Consider the following 19,900-nt stretch of genomic DNA (forward strand, 5'->3'; position numbering starts at 1 on the left):
AGCCCAGGGCGGATCCAGGGCACTGTCCCCTGAGGTCCTCCGGGGTGCGCAGTGGTCAGCTGGGCAGTCCTGGTGCCCTGTGTTCAGTTACCCTTGGATTTCCTCTTTCTGGGGTCGAGGACGGAAATTTCTAGCAACCTGGGTCCCCCTTGGCTCGCTGGCCGTCCCCAGGTGGGAGGAGGGGGACTGGTGTCCAGTTCCCTGCACGACCGCTGCCCAGTGCTCATGTGTCCATTGAGAATCAGAGAATGAGGAGCCAAGAATGAATCCTTCGTGTTTCCCGAGACTCGCTGAATCTCATTTTTCACAGAGATTTTTCTTTCATTTTTCAAGAAACACGTGTTGAGGGGACGGTGACGTGTGTTCCTGCACGATGGCACTGTGTCGCGCACACAGCTGGTGCTCCATATTTGCATCTTCAATCTTTAAACGACTTTTGATGGACATTAGGTGATTCCATCAATATTGATTTTTTTTTGGGGGGGGGGGTGGCACCTGGGATTGAACCGCGGGGTGCGTAATGACTCAGCCCCGTCCCCAGCCCTCTTTTATTTTATTTTATTTTATTTTTTAAATTTAGGGACAAGGTCTCTTACGTTGCTCAGGGCCTCTCCAAGTGGCGGAGGCTGGCCTCCAACTTGCCATACTCCTGCCTCAGCCTCCCAAGTCGCTGGGCTCCCTCCCACCTGGGCACGAAGCCCAGCGAATATTTAAATGATTTTTTTTATTAACTGGACCTAATTTTGTGCACTTTCAAGGTTCCACGTGGTACGTTTTTACATATTTCTTTTCTTTTTAAAAAAAAATTCGTTCTAATGAGTTAGACAGGACACGATTTTAATGTTCAGAGGGAGCAGTGACCCCTATGGCATCCCAGGACACCTGGACCATGTCCCTGCTCCTCGATTTTTTTTTTTTAAAGAGCTTTGGGTGGACACATTCATATTTGGTCCCATGCACGGGGACACCCTGGGGTTTCCCTGCAGGACTCTGGTGGGCCTGACCACATCAGGGGGATGGGTGGGCATTGCAGGACTCTGGTGGGCCTGACCACATCAGGGGGATGGGTGGGCATTGCAGGACTCTGGTGGGCCTGACCACATCAGGGGATGGGTGGGCATTGCAGGACTCTGGTGGGCCTGACCACATCAGGGGGATGGGTGGGCACGGGTCCCCCGACGTCCTCACCGAATCCTGGCGCTGGGCCCTGCCACGTCCTGAGCGCAGCTCTTTGGAAATGCAGAGCGCGCGCGATCTCACGGGCTCCATGTCCCCAGAGGGACCCCGCAGACCACCAGTGGACCTCAGGGTGGACACGCAGCGAGCGACCGCCAGAGGGGCAGAGGCCTCCTGAGCTCATGCAGAGGCAGGAGGCCCAGCGGCTGCAGGGGCAGCGGGGAGTGGACCGTGGTCACCAGGGCTGCAGGGAGCGAGGCTCTGGAGGGAAGGAGGAGGCCCAGCGAGGAGTCCCGACCTCCAGCTGGGATTCAAAGGCCTTCCTCGTGCTGCATCCTGAGACCCTCGGGGAGCCCAGGTGGGCAGGGCCTTGATGGACAGGCCGCCCTGGCCGGCTCCGCCCTGCTGTTTGATGGACAGGAAAGGGGGCGGCCCCGGCTGCAGGGTGCGCCCTCCGCCGGCCTCTGCGCTCCCCTCGGTGCAGGCGGCCGGGAATGGACACGCAGGTCCCTCACGTGGCTGAGGCTGGCCTCCAACTTGGGATCCTCCTGCCTCAGCCTCCGGAGCTGCCGGGATGAGGCTCGCGCACCACCGCGTCCAGCTTCTTGGTCTCTTTCCAAATGCACAGAATCCAGGAGGCTGGGCCCACGGAGCCCGGGGCACCCCGGGTCGCGGTGACTTATATTTCTCACGTCCCCGTTGATGTATCACGAGTCACACGTCCCGCATGTCACCGTTGCATGAGTCATTTTTTCCTGAGCCACGTGTCACTTCACTGGCCCTAAAGATGGGGGGTCTCCTCTCCGTGGAAAGTCGAGAGTCCAGCTGGGAACGCTGCGGGCTCCTTTTTCACGCCTGTCTTGTGATCCCCCGGGGGGCACATGCAGTCCCCAGGGGCCCGGCTCGCTCAGAGCCTGTCCCAAGGCCCCAGTGAAGCCCCGAATCCACAGACTGAGGGTCCCCAACCAGGAAGTCCCCTGCCCAGGTCGTCCCCTGGTCCCCGTGCTGTGTCTTTCCCGGCCACGCTGTGGTTCAAGGCCTCTCCCAGTTGCTCAGGAGGCGCACTCAACAAATCCCTGTGGGATCCTGGGAGTTCCCTGCCCCTTCTCAGGCGTCCACCCTGCAGGGTGTCCCAGCCGCACCGACGATGAATGTCCCCTCTCGTCTCCCGCTTCTTCTCCCTGTCCCCAGGAAGCCACCAGGTGTCACTCATGTGTCCCCTCCCGCTGCGCTTCAGAGGGACGCGGGGGCTGCTGAGGGGCAGAGGCCCAAGTCCCCGAGCGGGTGACCCTCCTGCGCCAGGAAGCGTGACGGGCGGGTGACCCGGTTATCTCGCCCCGAAAGGGATGTGGGCAAACCCCCGAGCCAGCTCCGCGGCCCAGGGTGACACCCAGGGTGACATCCAGGGTGACTCCCAGGGTGACAGCTGGTGTCTCCCGTCTGCATCCACGACTGGGGGCCCCGGGAGACCCTGGCGACCCCCGAGGGAGGCCCCTGTGGGCGCTGACCCCAGGGACGAGACGGAGCTGGCCGCGCAGCGAGCCTTATCAGGGCCTTTGCCTCCGCAGCGACCTGGTGGCCGCGGTCCCCTGGAGACCTGCGTCCCGGGCGCGTCCCCTGTGGACATCGAGCGCGAGACGACAGCTGCGTCCCCAAGTCGCCGCCGCGGAGCCAGGTGAGGGGACCCTCCCGGGGGGGGGGCGACACTCTGCTCCCGGGGTTTGCGGATACGAGAGCCGCGCGCGCACAGGGAGCCCAACAGGTGCGCAGCCCCGGGGGACAGCGAGGGCCGGGCGTGGGGGACACCAGGGTCGCCCCCAGAACCCCGCGCACGCACACGCACACACCGGGACCCACCAGGGGTCGCCACAGGGAGGGCCCAGGCAGGACCCCGATCCTGGGGGTCACCTCAAGGGAGAGTCCTGCTTTGCATAAAACCCCAGAGTGGACAGTGGAGAGGGTGACCCGGGTAGAGGCCATGCCCAGAGGCCGTCTGGCATCCCATCCACCCCTCTGTAAGGACGTCCTCGGGCCCTTTGTCGGAACGGCTTCGACTGATGAGACGCGGCCCACCGTGTTGGGCAGCGTCCACTGATAGAAACGCTGGACTCTGGAACCAAACAACCAGCACTTTGCGTGGCTGACGCTTTGCCAGATGCCTGGGTCCTGGCGCCCAGTCGATCGGAGCACCTAAAACTGACCCCCAGGACTCTTGCATGAGTTACTGAGGCCTCTCCCCTGGACTTGCAGCCGCCGTCATCTCCCTGTGTCCTCCGGGGGCCGTCCCTCTGTGTGGGTCTGTGTCCTCATGTCCTCCTCTACAAGGACCCCAGTCCTGCGGGGTCAGGGCCACCCCGGGGACCTCACTGCACCCCCATCCCCTCTACCAAGCCCCGTCTTCATCCACAGGCACGTCCCAAGGTCCTGGGGCCAGGGCTGCAGCAGAGCCATTGGAAAGGACACCGTCCAGCCGTCCCGCACTCTTTTGGGGGGACCTCTGTGGTTTGCATGAGGGGAGGACACGCCGCTGACCCACAGTGTCCCCCTCTGGGCATGCAGGTCCAGTCATGGCGGCTCTGTGGGCGTCAGCGTGGCTCTTGATGCTCCTCCGTCCGGCGCTGGGTGAAGGGCAGCAGCCCCTGGGTACGTAGGGCAGGGTCTCCCGTCGGGGTCGGACCCCCGTGGACCCCGTGTTGAGTGGTGGCAGGAGACAGAAGGCCCCAAGAGCCCCAGAACCAGGAGCAAGGTCCCTGCTTAGTGTCCATCTTCTGAAGGACAGCCGGGGACAAGGCCTCTCCTGTCGTCAACCTGAAGCTCGATGCGCGGAAGAAACTGCTGACGTGGCGTTACAGCAGAGAGGTGACCCAGCACTCCTGCAGGATCGTCACCCCCCTGGCCCCGGCCACCAGCACCACCCCTCGGGTAGGTGCCCAGGGCCGGGGGCCCACGGATTACCCAGGACGGAAGGAAAACCTCTTCCTCCACTTTTGGGCTCAGGGACGGGGGTCTGCAAATTAAAAGGACCAAGGAGAGATGAACACAAGAGGTGGCCCCTATTTTGGGGGGTACAGGGGGGTGTTCGCAGAGAGGAAGGAGAAACCGACTGATGGTACCGTGACCCCCGCGCCTGAGTCCCTTCCGGGGACTCCCTCTTGTCCACTCTGAGGTGACCCGACGGGTCACCGGAGCCTGTGGTCCACCCCAGGCAGCTCCCGTCCCCTCGGGTCCGGGTCGTCACTCCGGCTTTGAACCCTACCGGCCTCTGCTGAGAGAGGTAGCGAGGTTAGTGGCCTCCTCTGGTGCCGCTCAGCGCCTGCCCGCATCTCCTCCCGCAGGTGACCGCTGACCTCGCCTACAGGTGCGCCTTCCCCAACGCCCTGCTGCACCGCGGGGCCACCCTGACCCTGCGGGGCTCTTACGAGGGCGGTGACTTTGAGGAGGAGCTGGTCTTCCCCAGCGCAGGTGAGTCGGGGCACCCGGGGCCGCAGCGTGGCGGTCAGCAGGGGACACGTGGCGCCGGACCCCGGGTGAGGGTCTTCCCTGGACCTTCCAGGCAAGGAGGGCTCCCGGGCGACCGGCTTCTCCTGCCTCATCTACGACGTGCGCTTCATGAACTGCAGCTGGACGCGCGGCCCCGCGGCCCCCCGGGACGTCCAGTACCACCTCTACTCCTGGTTCTCCAGGTCCGGGGGCCAGGCGTGGGCCGGGGAAGGGAGGGAAAGTGTCCTCGGGCACCTCTGGGTCCCCCGCTGGCCTGGAAGGAAACCAGAGCTGAGGAGAGATGGATTCACGGAGCAGAGTCGCCTTGGAAAATGGCATAGGAAAAAAATTGGGGTGCAGGTATGGCGTGATCCAGCAAACGCTGTTCCTGGGCATTATGTCGAGAAGGGTAAGAAACCGTGGTGAGAAAGACGCCCCCAGTGTTGTTCCTAGTCACCAAGAAAAGGAGTCGACCCAAGGGCCCCTCCGAGGGTGCGGACTGGACGCACAGTGGAATACTATTCAACTGTCAAAAAGGAAACAGACTCCAAAGGCAGGGACGTGCCTGTCGTCCTAGTGGCTCGGGAGGCTGAGGCAGGAGGATCTGTGCCTTGCAGGGACGAGGATGAGACCGAATGCACCCAGTACATGGTGGACTCAGCCGGGGTGCACGTGGGCTGCCATTTCCAGGAACTGGGCGAAGCCAAGACCACAGACAACTACTTTTTCCTGCTCAACGGGACCAGCCACGAGGCGGCCATCCAGTTCTTGGACTTTGCCCCTCTCGTGGCCTTTAAAATCGGTAAGACCAGGTCCCAAGACAACGCCCCAGAGGTACAGTGACCGTGTCCCCACACTGAGTCCCAAGCCATCCACCGACGGGCGACCCAGAGTCAGTGGATCAGTCCACAACCTTGGTGCATGTGCGTTTCCGTTCCAAGACGCCGTGCTGAGCGCTTCTCGTGGATGCGTGAACCTTGAACTCGCAGCCAACAACTCAGATCCATCTGTTAAGCTCAGTCCCGGGGGGCTGCAGATTAAAATGGCCAAACGACAGATAGTGGAGACAAGCAGGCAGATTGGGTTTTTACTTTCCATTTTTTATCTTCATGCCTGTGCGTGTGTGTAGGAGGGGGTGCTTCGTGGGAAACTTGGGGGGTCATGTGTTGTCTTTCAGGGGTGGTATGTTCTGGAAAGAACCAAGGAAGAAGAGGATTTGGGGTTCACATGTTTTCGATTCTGTTCCTTCAGTTCCAAACAAACCCACACGCCCAAGCATCCTATTTGGGGTGTCCTGTTGTGGCCCCGTCAAGGCCACGCACGTTGGTCAGGTCACATTGATGGACATCAGCAGAAGGAGGGTCAGGATCCACCTGGGGACAGATATGGGCAAGGATGGCTCTGCCCCCTGCGATTCCTCAGTCTGCCCCTGGGGGCGCTGTGGAACTTCATCTGCCCCAGGGGACTAAATCCCCGGATGTGGCTGCTGCAATTCCTCGGCCGTCCACTGGGGGCGCTGCGGAGGATCCCGTGTCCGTCTGTCCAGGCGGCATAAATGCAAATCTGGGGGTCACGTGGCTTCGGGGGATCTGCTCCTGGGTTTTACTGGTGTTCCTGAGCCATGCAGGCGCTGGTGACCAGTGTCCCCGGGACTGGAGGGATTTGCACAGAGAGGACACGCAGCCGGGCGCCTGTCATCCCAGCAGCTGGGGAGGCTGAGGCAGGAGGATCTCGAGGTCAAAGCCAGCCTCCGCCAAAGCGAGGCCCTGAGCAGCTCAGGGAGACCCTGTCTCTAAGTAAAATGCAAAATAGGGCTGGGGACGGGGCTCAGGGGTCGAGGGTCCCTGAGGTCCATCCCGGTACCAAACAGAAAAGAGAGGGAACGGGGACACAGGAGGCCCAGGACCTGGCCAGGCCTGTCCTGCGGGTGCGTCATTCCGGGGCTCTTGATTGCAGAGAAGTACAACCCGCCGGCGAACGTCACCGTCCACTACAACGCGTCCAGCCACAGCCACGTCATCCGGTGGCTCAACCCCCACCGGAGGTACGACCTAGCGAGCAGCACCTTCCGGTACGAGCTGGACATCCAGAGGACGGTACTGACCCGCGTCTCCCTGTGGCCCCTGGGGTCTGGTTCCCACGGGGAAGTTCCTCCGTGTGTCTCGCTGTCGTCTCTGCTCAGTCGGGGGCTGCTGTTCACCTCTGGTCACTGCAGGGTCATGCAGCCCGGTCCTCCCAGAGCCCCTCTGGGGACGGTACGGGTTCCCCGGCTCCCCACAGGTCACACACGTGACCTCGGGCAGGGGAACACACTCAGGGGCCCTGATGCAGGTGACCACACACAGGTGACCTTAATAACTACACACAAGTGACCTCAGACAGGTGACCACACACGGGTAATTGCACACCAGTGACCACACACAGGTGCCCCTCCTGCTCACAGTCCAGACCCTAGTGCCATCCCCTCTGTGGACCCCCAGGGGCCCAGGATGACTCACATGTCCACTCCTCAGCGGACCTTGGAAGTCCACTCTGTTCTCCTTCATTATGGTCCCCAGAGAACCTTTGCCATCCAGGGAAGCCTAGGGACAGGGATCTTCATTTCAGTGAGGAAAACACTTTTCTATCCCTTTATGTCTGGTTCTGGGGGCCTGCAAATTAAACACAAGATGCATTTTATCCGCAGGCGGAAAAAAAAAAACCCACAAAGTTTGTTTCACTGCTCCTGGGAGCTCATAAAACAAGTACCCCATAAATGTCTAAAGTTAGATGCTTCAATAACCGGAAGGGAAGGAAAGGGCCTGTACAAGAAGGTATTGTTTCTCCGGGAAGACAAACGTGTTTTTAAGAGAACAAGATGGAGATAAGCGAGACGTGGCAGTGTCTGATTGTGCAGGCGCCATAAAAACGGGATTTGATGATAGCGTCCCATTTTCCTCTCCTTCCTGGAATGAAGTCATTGGAATCAGGGGGTTTACGGTGGCCTCCTTCCCAGAAGTGTGCCCGCAAGCTGCAAGGAGGGGCCCTGTGCTGCTGGGGTCTCACGCCCGGTTTTAGTGTGAAAGGATCTTTGCTGCAACTCCGGGGATTAGGGTCACTGTCCACGTTGGCTACAGACAAAAAAAATAAAATAAAATAAAAAATAAAAAACGGGATCATTGACCCTCTTCTCTCTCTGTTTCTTTTTGCAGAGCGGCTCCCGAAGAGAGACCTGTGAGTATCTCTCTCCTCCCCAGAATCCTGTGCTCGAGCCATTAAAGACCTCACAGAGGATCTGAGCTCAGCCACAGTCCCCCGGGGCCCATGGGTGGTCACCAGGCAGCGGGGCCAGAAGAGGGGGGCTCCGTCCAACCTGGGCGCACGGTGCGCACGGCACGCGGAGCAGCCCCTCGTGCAAACCAGCTGCCCCGGGCTTGCCTCAGAATGCACAGTGCGGCTGGGCAGGACCCACCTGGGATTGCAGAGGGGACCTCAGAAATAAGGACGGTGGACCTAGTTAGTGGACGGCCCTGAGATGGGTCAGGGGGCCCTCATGCCATGGCCGTGTCCCTCCCAAGAGACAGAGGAGGGGTCACGTGGGGCAGCAGGGTCCTGCGCCTGCAGATGCTCGTGGCTCCTGCACCTGGGAGCCTGATTCTCAGGTCCCCGCTGAACCCTGACCTGCCACAGTTTGAGTGGCACAGAGAAGCGGAAAGAGGGTCAGGATCCACCTGGGGCCAGATGTGGGCAAGGCCGGCTCTGCCCCCCTGCAATTCCTCCGTCTGCCCCTGGGGGCGCTTCAGAACCTCATCTGCCCCAGGCAACCTAATACCCGGATGTAGCTACTGCAATTCCTCCATCTGCCCATGGAGGCGCTGCAGAGCCTCATCTGCCCCAGGAGACTTAATGCCCCCGGATGTGGCTGCTGCAATCCCTTGGTCCACACCCTGGGGGCGCTGAAGAAGCTCATCTGCCCCGGGAGACTTAATCCCCGGATATGGCTACTGCAATTCCTCTGTCGCACCCTGGGGGCACTGCGGAGCCTCACGTGTGCATCTGCCCCAACAGGCGTTAATTCCTGGATGCGGCCTCTGCAATTCCTCAGTCTGCCCATGGGGGCGCTGTAGAGCCTCATCTGCCCCGGGAGACTTAATCCCCGGATGTGGCTACTGCAATTCCTCCGTCCCACTCTGGGGGCGCTACTGAGGCTCACGAGTCCTCTGCCCAGGAGGCGTTAATCCGCGGGTGTAGCTACTGCAATTCCTCAGTCCGCCTCTGGGGGCACTGCGGAAGCTCCCGTGTCCATCTGCCCCAGGCGGTGTCAATCCCCGGGATGCCCAAGGTGCTGGCCAGTGCTGAAAGGTGTGACCAGCTCGCCTGCTAGGGAATGGAGACGGCCACTGGCCCAGAAGGAGATGTCCTGGTCCTTCCCTTGCCCCTGCCCAGCTCAGAGATTTCCCTGTGGATCAAGGGCACGAGGTCTTTGCTGCTCTGACCACTGGGCAGCTGATCTGCTCCTCCCAGCCTCTGCAGCTGTAGACCCCTCCGTGGGGGGACAGGTGGCCTGGTCCAGGAGGGCACCTATGTCCTGGGCATGCGCTGGGGGCGCCACAAGCAGGGAGCAAAAGACACATGTCCGTGTCCAGCCCAAGCGTCCAGCGACCCTCAGGGGCCGCGGACATTCATGCTTCCCCCCCTCCCGGTTCCACCTGGGTCCCCAGCACGGACCCCTTTTCTTTCAAAGTCTTTCTAGATGGGAAAGACGAAAACGAGTACTGGCCACCCAGCTCCGACTCGCGCACGGAGAACACCGTGCGCCTGAGGGTCAAGTACCAGCGCAACGAGATCTGGAGCGAATGGAGCCGGACGCTGCGCTTCGGTAGGTGCCCGGCTCCCGGGAGGCTCCTGGGGCCGTGTGGATACTGACCTGGCCACGGGGGGACCCTCTGACCCTCAGTCCCGCCACCTGATTCACCCCGGCTGTGCTGGGAAGTGCTGCTGAGAGTCTGCCCAGGGCTAAGTCCTGCATGAGGCTGGCCTCTCACACTCCCGGATTCCCCAGGAAGGAGGCTCCCGTCAGGGTCCTGGAGATGAGATAACCACATCTATGCATGATGCAGCCCTGAATCCTGTCCCCAGCTGAAGTCAGGAAGAGGTTGTGCGTAGAGCCCGGCTACTGGTCCCTCTTGACCCTCTGCTCTTCTTCCTCATCAGGCACCCCAGAAGAGGGATACGGCAGCATCCCTGTGACCCTGGTGGTGCTGGTGGTGGGGGCAGCCACGCTGTCCACGGTGGTCCTCATGTTCCTTTGCAAAAGGTGACTTTGAGTGGCGTTGAAATGATCCCACTTGGCAAAGTGGCTCAGACCCCCGTGACCAGGGCTACGTGACCCGCTTAGACCACAGGGAGCAGAGCAGGCACATCCGCAGCACTGACCAGACTAGGGTTGCTCAGGCCGGGACCAGGAGGGCACTCGGAGGGACTGCTCATAGGTGCAGCCTCCTTTGTGGTAATTCGAATGTTCTGGAACTGGACAGAACCCATGGCTGTGTCCAGGGCTCCTTATAAGAGGGCTGGGCCTGTCGCTCCTTGATAGAGCAGTTGCCGTGCATCAGCAAGGGCGTGGGCTGCGTCCCTATCATTGCAACCAAAATGGGGCTAGAGTGCGAATTGCACCATTTCTTCAATTCGCCAAATTTGCAAAGCCTGCTCCGCCCCCTGCAATTCCTCCGTCCACCCCTGGAGGCGCTGCGGAGCCTAACGTGCGCATCTGCCCCCGGGGACTTAATCCCCAGATGTGGCCACTGCAATTCTTCATCCGACCATGGGGGCGCTGCAGAGCTCCCTGTGCCCCAGGCAACTTAATCCCCGCAGGTGGCTACTGCAATTCTGGAATCCGCCCAAGGGGACCCGGATGTGGTTACTGCAATTCCTCGGTCCACTCATGGGGGCGCTGCAGAGCAGCACTGCACATCTGCCCCAGGCAGCATTAATCCCAGGACGTGGCCCCTGCAATCCCTTAATCCACCCATAGGGGCGCTGCCAATTCTCATGTGCACATCTGCCCCAGGCCACTGAATCCCCGGATGTGGCCCCTGCAATTCCTCGGTCCGCCCATGGGGGCGCTGCGGAGCAGCCCTGTCCCAGGCGCAAAGTCTCGCCTTGGCGTTAAAGTGCGGAGGGGTTTTCAAGTTCCCTGTGGTCTGCAGGGGTCACTGCACCTAGAGGGTCACTTGCACTGTTCATGCGGGATTCAGACGTCATGGAAGCCCCGGGTACCTGCGCACACTCTGGCCAAGAGCTGTGTGTGCTGCCCATTGCCCCAGGCTTCTCCCCAGGGAGGACGTCAATCAAAGGCGTGGGGCCCCAGGGGAGCAGTGGAGGTGCTGGTCAGTCTTGGGTGCTTAGGGAGCCCGGAGCCCCTAGTCCTAGGGAGTAACTCAGGACGGACCTCAGGGGCGCACTGACCCCCGAGCCCCCTCCCCAGCTCTATTTTGCATTTTATTTAGAGACAGGGACTCCCTGGGCTGCTTAGGCCTCCCTTTGGCTGAGGCTGACTTTGAATCCGTGATCCTCCTGCCTCAGCCTCCCGAGCTGCTGGGATGACAGGTGCGGGCCACTCGCTGGTGCATGCACGGTTTGACTGAGTGACCCCCCAGACAGGGCTGAGGCGGGCAGCTTTGGAACTTCTCCTGGGGGTGACACATCCCCGCTCCTGGGTGGGGCTCCATTTCTCTGCGGAGCTGTCGCCCCAGAACTTGTGACAGGTGCATTCGGGTGCAAGAAAGCCCTCCTCGGCCCCTGCTCCTTGTAGAGCGACCCTGATGGGCAGTCCCATGGCAAGCCAGGTCCAGTGGGCCCGTCCTGTGGACGGAGCCGCGCCCCGGAGCAGGACGCTGCCCCTCAGGCTCCCTGTCCCCGGCCAGGTACTCGCTGTGGCGAAGGCTGTTCCCGCCCATCCGCGGGTGAAAGGGGAAGTGACCAGCGACTTGGCGTCAAATCAGGTGGGTCCCCAAGCTGCAGCCGCGGCAGCCCTTAGCAAGGGGACAAGGACAGCTTTGTGCCTTGGCTGACGCTGCTCTAGGCCCGGCTGGACACCAGGAGCCCGAGACCCCAGAGACGCTGTCGCACCCACCACGGTGACCTCTGTGTCCAGCACCGAAGGTCCTGAGTGACGTCGGGAGGTCGGGAGGGAGCAAGGTCCTCTGAGCTGGTATCAGAGCCCCATTCCTTTTCTTGGCTGTGTAATATTCCACCGAGTCTCTGGACACTGTTCTGTGGATCTCTTGAAACACCGGTGGACACTTGGGTGGTTTCCACCTTGTGGCTGTTGTGGACAGTGCTAGGCTCTGACAGGCCTTCCTGGCGGGACAACCAGAGGGTCATTTGCGGACCATCTCACCGGCGTGATTTCTTCTCCCTCCTAGGTCACCTGGGCTGAGTCCCAGCCTCCACCAGACTCCCAGGATCCCGAGGAAGTCCTTGCCGTGGAGGAAACACCGTAATTGGTCCGTGGACGAGCAGAGAGACGAGTTCCGCGCCCCATCCCTCTCCCAAAGATGTCCCTTGTGTCCCGGGATGGGCTCTGACCCTCCTGGAGAGATGCTGAAGTGCACCGGGTCCTCCTCAGCCTCTGCCTCCCCTTCCCCCAGGAAAAGATAAGCCAGGCGCGGCCGCTCACGCCTGTACTCCCGGATGCTTGGGAGGCTGAGGCAGGAGGACGGCAAGGTGGAGGCCAGCCTCAGCAACTCAGCGGGGCCCTAAGCAACTCAGGGAGACCCTGTGTCTAAATAAAAAAAAATAAATAAAAATGGCTGGGGACGGGGCTCGGGGCTGAGTGCCCCTGGGTCCCCTCCCCCGGCCCCCAAAGGAATTAAAGATTTTAATTGCAAAACCTCGCGGGTTCGCGATAAGGGACTTTCACAAGACTTCCTCCGCGTGAAGAAACTCCGGCTATCAGGCTGTCCCCGCGGCCAGCAGGACACCGGGAGCCCGAGACCCCAGAGGACCTGTCGCAACCCCGGGGAGCCACGGCCTCCAGCAGTCCGTCCCTGCTGATAAGGGGTCAGGGGGGGTGACACAGCACCGAGGTTGGCACAGGGACCGCGGGGCCCGGAGAGAAGTCCTCCTGGGAGACCGGAGCCCCCCTGCCCAGGAGGAGCCCGCTCCAGGGTCACCTGTCCCTGCAGTCCCTGCCTCCGTGTCCACGGGGCTCCTCCTCTGGGTCTGGGTCCCCTCCTGTGTCTCTGGGGAGGACACGGCCATGGCACGAGGGCCCCCTGACCCAGGAGGAGCCCATCTCAGGACCCTCCACTGACCACCTCTGCAGAGATGCCTTGTCTCCATCGGGCCCCATCCCCGGGTCCTGGACCGGCCATGTGTCCTGGGGACAGATGCTTGGACCTGGGACCCACGGGGTGGATTGGGGGTGATGCTCTCCTCCCGTCCAGCTCTCCGAAGCCTCTCTCGCCCCCCCCCCCGGGGTGCAGAAATGGCGGAGAGGGTGCTCACGAGGACACAGTGCACTGTGTGTCACCCTTGCTCCCTGGACACCACCCGGGGACTGTCCAGGGGGCTCCTGGGTGTCCGCCAAGACCCAGGAAGATGGACCAATGGGACCTGCCCATTCGCAGGTAGCACCAGGGTCCTGGGACTTCAGTGGGGAAGACGCGCTTTCACTGGGAAAGTTCGCTAGGGAAGCCCCTCATCTGGGGGAATCCCGCAGGAAACTGTGGGGTTCCGGAGGCCAGGTCCGCCTAAGCCAAGGGACAAGGACGGCCTCTAGTGAAGGGCCCCGAGATGGGCTCCTCCTGGGTCAGGGGCCCTCGTGCCATGGCCGTGTCCTCCCCAGAGACAGAGGAGGGGACACAGACCCAGAGGAGGAGCCTGGTGAAATCCTTTAATTAACCACCCTCAGCCCCATCACTGCAAAGTGACTCAGCTCTGATTTGGAAGTTGTGGCTGCTCCTTCTCTTGTTTTCCGCCACCTTCCCTCTCCGCGGGGGGGGGGGGGGGGAGCGGATTCCAGACGCCCACCTGCCCCCAACCGGAGCTTGGGAGACCGCCCTGGACATGGCCCTGGGACTGCAAGCCAACGAAGCTGGCAGAAGCAAGGTGTCCCGGACCAGTGTGACTCTGGGTGAGTGGCTCTCAACCCCCGGTGCCCGAGCCCTCAGGGCGCCCTGGCAGAGCGTCGCCTCTTGGCCAGGTCAGTGGGCTCCAGGGGCCTCCATCAGCTTCCCCCAGGTGTGTGGGTCACCTTTTCTTTACTGTGACAAAATACCCGAGGAAAACGACTTTGAGGAGGAAAAGGTGTTTTTTTTTCCTTTTGTAGGTAAGACAGCATCCAAAATACGTCAGATATAATATATACAAAATATATACATGATATAGAATATATAGAATAATGTAATATATGCATAAAATTTATATAATCTGTATGATAAAATATACAATATCACATCGTATATAAATAGTACGCACTGTATGGACTGCGTATGAACAGATATCATCACATAAATGCACGATGAATGTCACAGAGCCCATCCTTGTGACACTGCAATCGTCTATGATGATCCTGACAGACTGAGCCGGGGGCACAGACTCACGCCTGGGATCCCCAGCCGCTCTGGAGGCTGAGGCAGGAGGATGGCTAGTTGGAGGCCAGCCTCAGCCCCTCAGCGGGAACCGTCTCTGGATACTCCACACGAGGGCTCGGGAAGTGGCTCGGGGCTGCAGCCGCTGGGTTAGAGGGCCGCCCGAGGGTCCCCTGTCTGGGCGCCTCCTGTCTGCAGTTCCTCCTGCAGAGCCCTGACCCTGCGGCCCTGTGTCACTGGGCGTCGCTGGCTGTCCCTGGAGCTGGTGAGCTGGTTTCCAGGGGAACCACGGGCTCTCCCTGCCCGGCCCAACCGCCGGCCTGCACAGGTGCACCTGGCTGTGTCGAAACGGCCCTATTTTGGGTCCCCACGGCCCAGCTGCACCCCGATGGCCTCCACTGGCCCAGAGCCTCTTCCCGGTTCCTCCTTTCTGTTCCTCGTGGCCTCCCCACCCCTGTCCCTGGCACGTGCACAGCCCTGACCTGCCAAGGCCTCGGCTCCTCCTCCTGCAGCACCGGGGGCCTCGACCCTCCGTCCTGTCCCCACTCCAGCCTCCACAGCACACTTTAAAAGTCCCCCAGGGCTCCAGGTGGGCAGGAGGGCTTCCCAACTGGACCTCTCCTGGCCGTGCCCGGGTCCCTGGGCGTCTTGGCAGGCAGCCCTGGGTGCTCGTGGGGTCCGATTCCTCGGCACTGATTACCCAATAAGAAATCTGGCCGTGCCTGGGATCCCAGTGGCTCGGGAGGCTGAGGCAGGAGGACGGCAAGTTGGAGGCCAGCCTCAGCAAGGATCTAAGCAACTTAGGGACACCCTGTTTCAGGGCCGGGGCTGGGGCTCCGTGGGGAAGCACCCCTGGGCTCCATCCCTCTGTGGAAACAAGGGGTGGGGACGAGGGACAGAGAGAAGGACAGGACCAAGGGGCAGGACAGAGGGACAGAAGAGCACAAGCCCCTTCCTCCAGTTCCCTGCTCTCCGACAGCTGGGGAGAGCCCTGTGCCGGTCCCCGAGAGCCGGGTGACCCCTTAAGGTCTGGCCAATCTCCTATCAGAGCATCTGGCAGCCCAAGTGTGTCCCCAGGGACAGCTCAGCCTCCTCTCCTGAAGGCCCCTCCCTGTGCCCAGGCCTGGCCCCGCCCACATCTCCCTGTGCCCCGCCCTGTGCATCCCTGGCCCCGCCCACATCTCCCTGTGCATCCCTGGCCCCTCCCACATCTCACTAATGCCCCGCCCTGTGCACCCCTGGCCCCACCCACATCTCCCTGTGTCCCGCCCATCCATTCCTGGCCCCTCCCATATCTCCCTAATGCCCCGCCCTGTGCATCCTTGGCCCCGCCCACATCTCCCTAATGCCCCGCCCTGTGCATCCCTGCCCCGCCCACATCTCCCTAATGCCCCGCCCTGTGCATCCCAGGCCCCGCCCACATCTCCCCAGTCCCCTCCCATCTATCCCTGGCCCCGCCCACATCCCCCAGTGCCCCGCCCTGTGCATCCCTGGCCCCGCCCACATCTCCCTATGCCCCGCCCACATCTCCCAGTGCCCCGCCCTGTCCATCCGTGCCCGTCTCGGCCCAGCACCAGGTTGTAAATGCCCCCAGGTGGCCAGGCATGCAGCGGGTGGCCGTCCACCGGCCCACGGCTGAGGTGTCCCCTCAGCACAAGCCATTTCTCCCCGTCTGCTGGACCATGGTTTGTGCACCGAGGGTCCCAGGCCAAGAGGGACCTGGCCGCAGCACCCTGGCCTTTCAGACCTACTGTGTGCGTTGCAGAACGGCTGGATTCTTAAAAGGACACGCACCGCCCTGGAGGGGGGACAGCCTGACCATCCCCTGGGGAAGGGACAGCTTGCATGTCCAGCAGGGGCAGGATACGTGACCAGGGCAGGTGGCTGTCGAATAAAATTCCTGAGGATCCCAGAAAAAAATAGCCACATGTCCCAAGACCCAAACCACAGGAGTCCAGTCCCCTGGCCCTGGAGGGCGGAGGCTGGACCAGGGTCCCCGGCTGAGCTCCCTCCAGGGCTCCAGGGGGCTCCTCCTGCCTCTCCAGCTCCTGGGCTCCAGGTGGCCCTGGGCAGGTGGCCCCCTCACTCCAGTCTCCACGGGGCTCGTCCTCTGGGTCTGCGTGTCCTCCTCTGCCTCCCGAGAGGACACTGCTCCTTGATAATCCACGAGGGTCTCAGGTTAACTGCTCCTGACCCCCCCATTCCCCACTCGGTCCAGGTTGGCGTGGACACTATCCCCCCTGCGGGCTCCTGGGGGAGGCTTCAGGGTCGGGGAGGAGGCCCGGGAGCGAGGCCAGGGAGGAGGCTGGGGAGGTTTTCTGGGACGTCTTTGCTGAGCTCAGGGACACGCCCGTTGCAACACAGTGAAGCCAAGCCCATGGCCGGTGCCCCGCCAGGACCTGGCCTTGAAACCCCGGCCGGCCGCTGCCTCATGGCCACGCGGGGCTCCTCCCGGGGTGGTGGAGGCGGAGGCCGCGGGAGACCGGGCCCTGGGTGCTTATCAGGTGGCTTTTTTACGACGGCAGGAAGTTACTCAACCCGGGCGGCGAGTGCTGAGCAGTAATTATCAATGCCACAAAGAGGAACGCGGCGCGGGGACCCAAGGGCACAATGACACTCTGCAAGGAGGCAGCGCTGGGCCTCGGGACCGCGCGCCGCTGACCCGCAGGAGGACCTGACCCGAGGCCTCCGGGAGGCACCGCCCGCAGCCTGCAGGACGCCCGAGGGGAACCAGCAAGTTCGGTTTCTCTTTGTGGAGACTTTTTCCAGTAAACGAAAATCAAAGACAGCGACAGACTCGGGGCTGGGGACACCCCAGTGGGAGCCGAGGAGGAACAGGACTCTGCTGTCACGGGCTGGTAAGATGCGCTGACCCCCGGGGGAGAAGGGACAGAGGGCTGGGGACGCCGCTCCTTCCTACAGGGCAGACCCACAGCTGGCCACAGGGCCTTTGGATGTGACCTGGGTGAGCTGGGACTGGGCGTCCTGGCCACCCGGGATCCCCGACAGGGCAGCTCAGAGTCTCAGCTCGGATGAGCTGACTCGGTGCCCAGCGATAGACCTTTGGGTTTGGCAAGGTGACAGGTCAGAGGTCACGGTGACATTTCCCACCTTTTGGACGCAGCCTCCTGGGCAAGATGGACCAGCCTGTGCTTCTCCTCTAGTATTTCGGGGACGTGGCGCAGGTCCAGCCTGGGTCGGGGGTGGGCGTCCAGGGCTGGATGTCCAGCACCTGTCTTGGGAGCTAAGAGTGGCCTTCACGGTGTCTGCCAGATGTCAAAGGCAGGTGGGACACAGCTCATGGGCGGTGGCTTCCGCCTTCCCGGTAGCCAAAGGTGGAAATCATCCAACCGTGTCCCTGGGTGCAGGCATTGGGGCTCAAATGGGACCTGTCCACTCGGTGGAATATTAGTCAACCATGAAAAGGGATGGAGGTCCACCCGCAAAAATGGAATATTACTCAACCGTGAAAAGGCATGGGGCTCTGAAAGGTGCTTCGTCAGGCACGAAATCGGGAGAACATCATGCACAGGACGAAAAGGCCACCTAGTCCGTGATGGCCACGAGAATGTGATGGCCACGAGGGGGGGGGCGGTGGCCCACCCACGCCTGTGATCCCAGCCACCTGGGAGGCTGAGGCAGGAGGATGGCCAGTTGGAGGAAATATTTTAAATCAGGCTACAGAAAGTGGTTTCAGGGGCTGCCAGGCGACCTGGGGACGCACTGAGCCTCACCTGACGGGCCTCCCTGGACCGCAGACCGCAGAGGACGGGATGTCCCCTCCACGGTCCACCCTTCACCCGGTCCCTGGAGGACCCAGCAACGGGAGGAATCTCAGCCGACCTCGAGGGGGACCCCCAGGGCTCGCACAGCCTGGCCAGGCAGGCTTCGGTCCACCTCCAAAGAGCCCAGCCTCCTCCTCCCGTCCCAGCCTCCCCCAGTGGGGTCCTCTGCTTGAGCAGCAGCCCCGGGCGCCACGACCCTGCAGCAACCAGCGTCTAACCAAGGGCGATAACGAGGCTCACCCCGGAGGCCACCTGTGGAGGCCAACGGTGGAGGCCCACCTGGAGGCCCGGAGCTGGCGCGCCCAGGGGTCCCAGAGGCCGGCCAACAGGAGAGGCCGGGGGAGCGCGTCTGCAGGGGAGGCCTCCGGGGGACCCCGTTGGGGGGACACTCCTGGCTCCGAGCGAGATCCCTCCGCGCTCGGTTACGGTCACTGTGCGGCCGGGAATCCCCGTCCATCGGCGCTGCCCGGCCTCCAAGTCCACTTCCTTCCTCGGCTTTGTCCTCCCTCCGCGTTTCCGGGTGGGTGCCCCCGAGGGAGGCTGCCCCCTTCCCGGCCTCGGCAGGGAGCCCGAGCCAAGAGCGAGCTCCTTCCAGACGGGCGACGCCCGCGCGGGGCCGTGCGCACCGACTGGCCTCCGCGCAGGTGCCCAAGGAGCCAGCCTCCTCCCGGCCTCCCCATCCAGGGTCCTGAGGCTCCCAGCCTCCTCACCCAGGTTCCTCAGGAGCCCGGCCTCCTCCCTCCCGGCCTCCCCACCTAGGTTCCTGAGGTTCCCAGCCTCCCCACCCAGACTCCTAAGGAGCCCAGCCAGCCCCAGCCTCCCCACCTGACCTCCCTGCTCGCCGACTGTCCTTCTCTTGTGACCCCACCCCTGTCCCACAGGAGCTGCGTGCACCATGGGGACCCTGTGGCTCCTGATGTTCCTGATCCCCGTCTCCTGCCTGCTGGACGCCACCCAGGGTAGGCACGGGGGAGGGGAGAGCGCGTGGCCTGGGGGTTGGCCTCTCGGAGGGACCTCTGGCCGCGGTGGGAGGCAGGACGAGGGCTCCTGGCATTTGGTGGGGATGGACCTCAGGGACACCTGACCCCTGGGCCCCGTCCACGACTGGGGGCTTCTGCCAGCTAGGGGTAGTGACCTCTCCAGGGACAGCTCCTACCTCCAAGGACAGGGCCAGGTGACCCGTGGTGGGTGGAGGGGAGAAAGACCCCTCGTGTCCCCTAACGCCAGCTGGGGACATCCCAGGTCCAGAGCCGCCGATCAGGAACCTGAGGATGGACCTGGCCCGGAGCCGCCTCACCTGGGACCTCGGCGCACCTTCTTCCACTATTTACTGCATCACCGACTCCGACCACATCCAAGAGGTCAGCGCGTCCCCGCACCCAGCAGGTGACAGGGCTCCACCCACCACGGGGACGGAAGGGCACTCAGAACCCAAGGTCTAGGCCCGACCCACCACGGGCAGGGGACAGGTCACTTACAGACAGCGAGGCTCAGCTGCCTCTGGGGACGTCCAAGAGCGCGCCTGCCTGAGGGGTCACGGGGCAAATGACAGCCCTTTACGGGTCTTCCACGGTGGCCACGGCCAAGTCCATCGGCCCCGGGACCTTCAACGGCCGACATGTAGTGTCCCCGTCCTGGAGGCTGGGGTCCCAGGCCAAGCCACCCGCCTGCGTCCGTGTCTTCCCCCAGGCCCAGGACCGCACCTCCTGCAGGTACGAGACGCTGTCCTTGTGCACGGTCACCAACTACACCGTCACCGTGGACCAGCCGCCCTTCGCCACCTGGATCCTCTTCCCCGAGCGAGGTCAGCGGGGCCTGGCGGGAGCTGGAGCTGGACTCCCAGGATGGCGGCCTCCTGCTCCTCACCTCTCGCTCCTCCATCTC

General features: G+C 62.5%; 2 protein-coding genes across 2 annotated transcripts; both read left to right on the top strand.

Moving 5' to 3' along the window:
- Nucleotides 1-2,643: 2,643 nt before the first annotated feature.
- On the top strand, nucleotides 2,644-5,249 carry LOC113177785 (granulocyte-macrophage colony-stimulating factor receptor subunit alpha-like). Its single transcript, XM_077794221.1, has 6 exons — nucleotides 2,644-2,851; nucleotides 3,736-3,819; nucleotides 3,956-4,098; nucleotides 4,512-4,638; nucleotides 4,730-4,859; nucleotides 5,234-5,249. Exons 2-6 carry the CDS (start codon nucleotides 3,744-3,746, stop codon nucleotides 5,247-5,249), a joined length of 492 nt encoding a protein of 163 aa, XP_077650347.1. The 5' UTR covers nucleotides 2,644-2,851; nucleotides 3,736-3,743.
- Nucleotides 5,250-9,267: 4,018 nt separating this feature from the next.
- Nucleotides 9,268-12,394, top strand: LOC144251128 (granulocyte-macrophage colony-stimulating factor receptor subunit alpha-like). Its single transcript, XM_077794222.1, has 4 exons — nucleotides 9,268-9,514; nucleotides 9,850-9,952; nucleotides 11,562-11,639; nucleotides 12,063-12,394. The coding sequence occupies exons 1-3, from the start codon at nucleotides 9,268-9,270 to the stop codon at nucleotides 11,602-11,604; spliced, it is 393 nt and encodes a 130-aa protein (XP_077650348.1). The 3' UTR covers nucleotides 11,605-11,639; nucleotides 12,063-12,394.
- The last annotated feature ends 7,506 nt before the right edge of the window (nucleotides 12,395-19,900 follow it).

Source organism: Urocitellus parryii, chromosome Y (genome assembly GCF_045843805.1).
Source record: "Urocitellus parryii isolate mUroPar1 chromosome Y, mUroPar1.hap1, whole genome shotgun sequence".
Lineage (NCBI taxonomy): Eukaryota > Metazoa > Chordata > Mammalia > Rodentia > Sciuridae > Urocitellus > Urocitellus parryii.